We start from the raw sequence: 6,000 nt of genomic DNA on the forward strand, positions 1-6,000 counted from the left end.
AGAAACAGACAGCTAGATAGATATGGTATGATCTGACAGGTCACCAGAGAGATGCTAACTTGCATGCTATGTTGTGTCCGTTTCGCCCACAAAGGAAAGAAGAATTCGCTTCTGCTGCAAAAATTCCAAAAAGATCTCAATACTGGTGTCTTCAACAACCAGGAGAGCGAAATTTTGAAACAGATAGTGAAACACGACCGGGAGATGGTGCAGGCAGTCGGGCCGGCAAATCTGCAGCAAATGCCAGCACTGAATTCGAGTCCTTTGACCACTGCCCCCTCGATGCAGATGAGGACTCAATCCCCGCCTGTGTATTCTGTGATGAGCCTGAATTCTCCGACGCCGAGCACACAGACGCCTCAGCAAGCTGCCGTTTTCTCCCCCTGCTCCTACCCTTCCGCAGTCTGCAGCCCACCGGTACAAAGCCCTCTAGCCAGCCGAACTTTTCAGTATGCAACGCCCACAGCCTCACAGTTGTCGCTGCTGCAGCAGCAACAGCAGCAACTGCAGCAGCAGCAACAGCAACAGCAGCAGCAGCAAATGCCTAGTGGGTCGCAGAAGAGTGAAGTCCACAAGAGTACACAAGCTCTTCACAATGCTAGTCTGACAAGAGAGGTGAGACCCCTCTCTGCCTCACAGCCTTCATTACCCCACGAGGTTTCCACTATGATTTCTAGACCTCACCCGACAGTGGGAGAATCTTTAGCCTCCATTCCACAGCCCGTCTCCGGTTTCCAAAGCACAGGTATCCAGGCTGGGAGCAAAGGCACTGTCCCCCAAAGAGTGGCCCTCTTCCGCCAGATGTCTTCAGGAGCAATTCCACCTACGCGAGGGCCCACACCACCAGCTGCCACGCTGCAAAGGGATTCTTCTGCAGTCTTAAGCACGGAACTAGAGGGCGATAAACCACGGTTTGCTTCAAACTTATGATTCATGCAGACTTCGAATAAGCGGAGACTGACATAAAACTGAGATCACTCCCAGGATTTCCAATAGATCCCAGCTGTCTACAATGAAAAGGAGCACTTTGGACAAACTGAACCCTTGAATGTATGGAGAGAGACAGAGAGACAGATGGACACCAGAGAGAGAGAGACAGAGAGAGAGAGGGAGAGAGAAGAGAAATCCAAAATGGCCTCTCATGTCTTCCTTTCTTAGAAATTGTTAAAATGAGTCTAAAAACAGTGGTTGTAATGTTATTTATTTTTAACCTGGTTAGAAATATGAAGAGATTTCCTTTTTTTATTCTACATTAAAAGGCAGTATTAATAATTCCAGGAACTAAGCCACACAGAAATAATAATAACAATAACACTAATAAAAATCCATACATAATGCACCCATTAGCTTGGAATTCGCAAACAGTAGTTTTTAACTTTTCTTAAACAAAAATAATTGAGACACATTTCCCATTTTAGAGGTCCAGATTACTTTTTGGTGCTTTTACATTCAGGTTTTCGATTGAAGGATCAATGAAATTCTTCCTGTCTACAGAAAAAGGTCTAGCAGTACTGCTTGTTTTGGATGAAATCTAACCTCAGAATCATTCTCCTCTTTCTGAAAGCTGGGTGGACTTCTATCTTCATATTGGGGGGGGGGGTAAAATTAGTGGAGACTCATTAATCTTACTGTAAATAACTTTTTAGACCCAAATAACAACAACAACAACAACAACAAAAACAAAAATAGCTCCTGTGTGGTGTACCATTGCAAAGTATTTGTTTAGAAATTTAGTTTGCAACTCTTCACGCCAAAATATAAAAAAATTAAATTTTACGAAATATAAAATGCAACACAGCTGTAATGCAATGGCTTGAGACCTACAATGCTCCTTTTACATGCAGTGTTTTTATGCAAAATTATATGCTTGATCCTGCTCTGTGTATTTCACCAATACCATCACCTATTTCTTCATTGCCCTAGGTGGTATCTGAAAATATTCCACGCATGCTTGGATTCTTATTTTTTTTTTTAGCAGTAAACAAACCAAAAAAAATGAACAACAAAAGTACCCTGCACCCCGGTACAACTCATCGCTTCAGTCAGCCGTTTTAGGGAAAAGCCCAAATGTGTCTTTTTAAAACTTGGAAAATGATCAATGTGAATGGATGGTTTCTGCATTTCATTTCCTATAATGCTGACTTCAAATCTGTAGTTAATAACTAAAAGTGAATTTGTTTTGATTTTTTGAATGAATTATTTTGTCAATCACTGCTTCGGTTAGGCTTTCAGGTGTGTTCTCTGTCCTCACTGTAGTCCTGTAGTTGACTGTGACGATATTTTACAAACAAGAAATAAGTATACTATAGCATCCTGTTTGTTTGGGAATGCACGACTTGCTCAGTGTGTACTATAATAATTTGGACATCATATTCTACTATGGCATGTATTGTCAACCGTAGAAATGAGGTTAATTTTTTCTTCTTCTAATGTCTGCACAAAAGGGAGGGAGTCATTAACAGAAGGCAGGGTTAAAGCATACGGTTTTGTAAACCTTTTCTTTCCTTCGCTTCCGTTCTCAAGTTAACATACGACTTACAAGGGCTTCCAGGGGGAGGATTTTCCAACTGATTCAGGCCCCAGTCAAATGTTGCCTACCGTGCTCCTAGTGCTTGTCGCATTGGAGATGGGTTTGCTAGCATGAAACATAACAGTACACTTTTCTCTTATTGTGTGGAACAGAAGCTGCAGACATTCCTGCAACTGTAGCTCAGTGGTTCAGCATCTTCTGTCTAAGCAGAAAGTTCTCGATTCCTGGCATGTCCAGACAGGAGTAGGATTGTCCCACATCTGAAATGAAGATTTAGAGAGCTGCTGCCAGCCATACTCAGCTAAATAGACCAACAGTCTGATTCACAATAAGACAGAACTGCTGGGAGCAGCTGTCCCGGCATGGTGAACATCATGTTGCTGTAAGTAATATGTAAACCAGGGCTTGATGTGTTGCTGCCTCCTCATATAAGCTATGCTAGAAAACTCTGTCGATCCTTTCTGATCCAGGTAGTAGACTGGGAGCTACAAAGTTCAGCGTATATAAGAATCTGATAGAGCACCTGTTGCAAGCAAATCCCTTGTTCCTTTTCCCCGGGACATTCTTTCCTTCTGATGTGATCCTCCATCTCAGAAGCAGACATGGAGGAAATTGTACAAGACCTGTGTCACCCTCCTCACAAAGGAAGCCCCTTAGCAAATTGATAGTGCCTGGGGAGGGCCACGGTTAAGCTGACCATGCCGTAACTGAACGGCGGTGCAAACAACACTGCCCATCCCTTCAGCCCAAAATGGGTAACGCCTGGTAAGAGAACATGCCCATTAGTACTGACATCACTGAGCAGTGGAAGAACAAAATGGCACCTCGCATCTGTGTATGTTGTGGTGCTTTCGTATACACTTGAAGGTTAAGCGTGTCCTAATTCCAGTGAAAAACACAACCCACCAGGAATGTTTTCCCTGTGCAAGATGCATCCATTCCAATGGGATTTATTCTGAAGACACCCCAACGGATGGTTTCAAAGTTGGTGGTCTTTGAAGTGTACAGAGTCTTTTCTCTACAGGAGCCTCTTTGTCCCCAATAAGGCCACTGTAGAAGGAAGGGTAGCTTCGAGAGTGCCGCCCAAAGTCATTTTGCCTGTTATGCCTTTTCTCTGATGCTATTTCAAATGCCTACTTAAAGGTTTTAGCGAATCCCCGTTCCCAACTGAAATAAAGTTATTGACGTAATTTATTCCGTGAATATGATGATGGTGGTTGAATGGGAGTGGTCATGAATCACATACAAGGAATGTAACGCTATGGGTAAACTGCAAGACCATTTATTTTTTGGTACAATAGAACCCTGACTTTATTTTAATACTGATAATAAATTTTATCCAATTTAAGATGATCATATTCTGGTCCTTAAAACTATTCAAGGTTTACATTTGATAGGAGTATAATGGAGTTGGTAGTGAACTATTTTTATACATATGTTTATTTTATTTTAAGTACTATAAAGAAACATTAACATACATGGTCTTTCAGTGAAACCATTAAAAAAAACCTTTTTAATGACTTTGTAATAGAGTGGGCAAAATCTAAGATTTGTAAGTTAACTAAAAATGGTACAGGGTATAAAATGATATACATATATGTATGTATGAATGTGTATATATATATATTTAGGTTACGAATCAAATGACTCTCATTTCTGTAATACTGTATAAAGAATATCCATTGCTATTTTGAGAATCAACCTATTTTTCTCTGTATATAACTAAGCCCTTAAATATGGAACCTTGCATCTGTATAGGATGAAATGTATTTATGATGAGGTTGGATCATGTTGCTGCTGAAAAGACAATATACATCAAACTGATTCTTACAATGACTGTGTGATCAGGGATGAGTTAGACTTTTTTCTTTTGTCTTTGCTCAAAGCCATAAATATATATATAAATATAAAGATTATTAATAAATTGAACAAAAATATAAAACAATAAAAAACATGAATATTTTATTTGATCTGTGGTGTTTCCACGAAGGTATGTCATGTTATTTCAAGGTGTTCCTAAATGTTTTCTTACATTGTCAAATGAATGTGTGGCAAATTTTGTAAAACACATTCTGTATTATAGAATTCCTGAGATAGATTGATTTTCCCCATGCCTGGAAAAACATGTTATTTGGTGGTCTAAGGTGGGGAAATATAAGTGGTTCAATTATGGAGAGTCATGTTACAATGATAAAGGCCTGGGTAATTTGTATACTCTAGATATGTACAAGATATGTACAGTGGTACCTTGGGTTACGAACTTAATTCGTTCTGGAGGTCCATTCTTAACCTGAAACCATTCTTCACCTGAGGTGTGCTTTCACTACTTCTGGGTTAGTGGAGTTTGTAACCTGAAGCATTTGTAACCTGAAGCGTTTGTAACCCAATGTACCACTGTATTGGTTACGAATCATAAACTTAAAAAGTTAAAACAACCAAGAGTCTTGTAGCATGGGAAGTCAAGGAAATATATTACGGCATAAGCCTGTGTAGATTACCGTTGCTGCAACAGACTAACATGGCTTTTACTCTGAAAGCTGAGTTAAATACTTCCTGTTCTAAAACAGTTACATCTGCGAGACTTCCGGAGGCGGCGCGAACGGCAATGGCGGTCCTCTTCCTTCTGTGAAGAGGAAGCTCCGTGGGAAATGGGTCGTCCGCTACGGCGAAGCGGAGACCCACGTCGGAAACCCACAGGCAGCAAAAGCCTGTGGTCTCGGGACCCGGCGGGCGCCAGAAGCAACCCCTGAAACGTTGAAGGAACCCCGTAAGGGGAGGGGGTAGCGGCGCTGTGGGTCGTTTCGCAAGCTACGGAGTGAAGCCTTGAAGGACTATTTTGAGATAAACATGAACACTACGGTGGAAAAAAGAACTATCTGGGACGCAAGTAAGGCTGTAATGAGGGGGTTCTTGATACAACAGAATGCTGTAAAGAAAAGGAGACAAAATGAGAGGAAAGACAAGATATTGGAGAAAATCAAAGAATTGGAGAAGAAGTTAAGATCAAATCCGAAGTCACAGCCGACCCTGAGAGAAATCAAACTTCATCAAGCACAATATTCTAAATTGATAAACCAGGAAATAGAGTGGAAGATTAAATTAATGAAACAAAAAACTTTTGAATCGGCAAATAAATGTGGGAAACTGCTAGCTTGGCAGTTGAAGAGGAGACAAAAACTAAATACAGTTACAAATTTAGAAATTGAAGGAAGAAATATTCAGAACCCTGTGGAGATCAGAAAGTGCTTCCAGAGATATTTCAAAAGATTATATACTCAAGGGCCGCAAGATGAGGTTGAGATTAAACAATTTTTGGAAAAAAATGGACTAACAAAATTGTCACAAGAAAATAGATCAATCCTGAATTGCAAAATAACACGACAAGAGATTGAACAAGCCATTCAGAACATGCAATTGGGCAAATCCCCAGGGCCAGATGGGCTGACCTCCAAGTACTACAAGACATTAAA

At 40.6% G+C, this 6,000-nt stretch overlaps 1 protein-coding gene across 1 annotated transcript in view; it reads left to right on the forward strand.

Moving 5' to 3' along the window:
• HCN1 (hyperpolarization activated cyclic nucleotide gated potassium channel 1) overlaps window positions 1-4,500 on the forward strand; it is a 190,020-nt gene extending 185,520 nt beyond the window's left edge. Inside the window, exon 8 of the mRNA XM_079994786.1 lies at window positions 95-4,500. Within this exon, the coding sequence (XP_079850912.1) occupies window positions 95-930 (836 nt within the window). The 3' untranslated portion in view covers window positions 931-4,500. The remainder of the gene's footprint in view (window positions 1-94) is intronic.
• The last annotated feature ends 1,500 nt before the right edge of the window (window positions 4,501-6,000 follow it).

The sequence above is a fragment of the Podarcis cretensis genome (assembly GCF_951804945.1).
Source record: "Podarcis cretensis genome assembly, chromosome: 11".
Taxonomy (NCBI): Eukaryota; Metazoa; Chordata; class Lepidosauria; order Squamata; family Lacertidae; genus Podarcis; species Podarcis cretensis.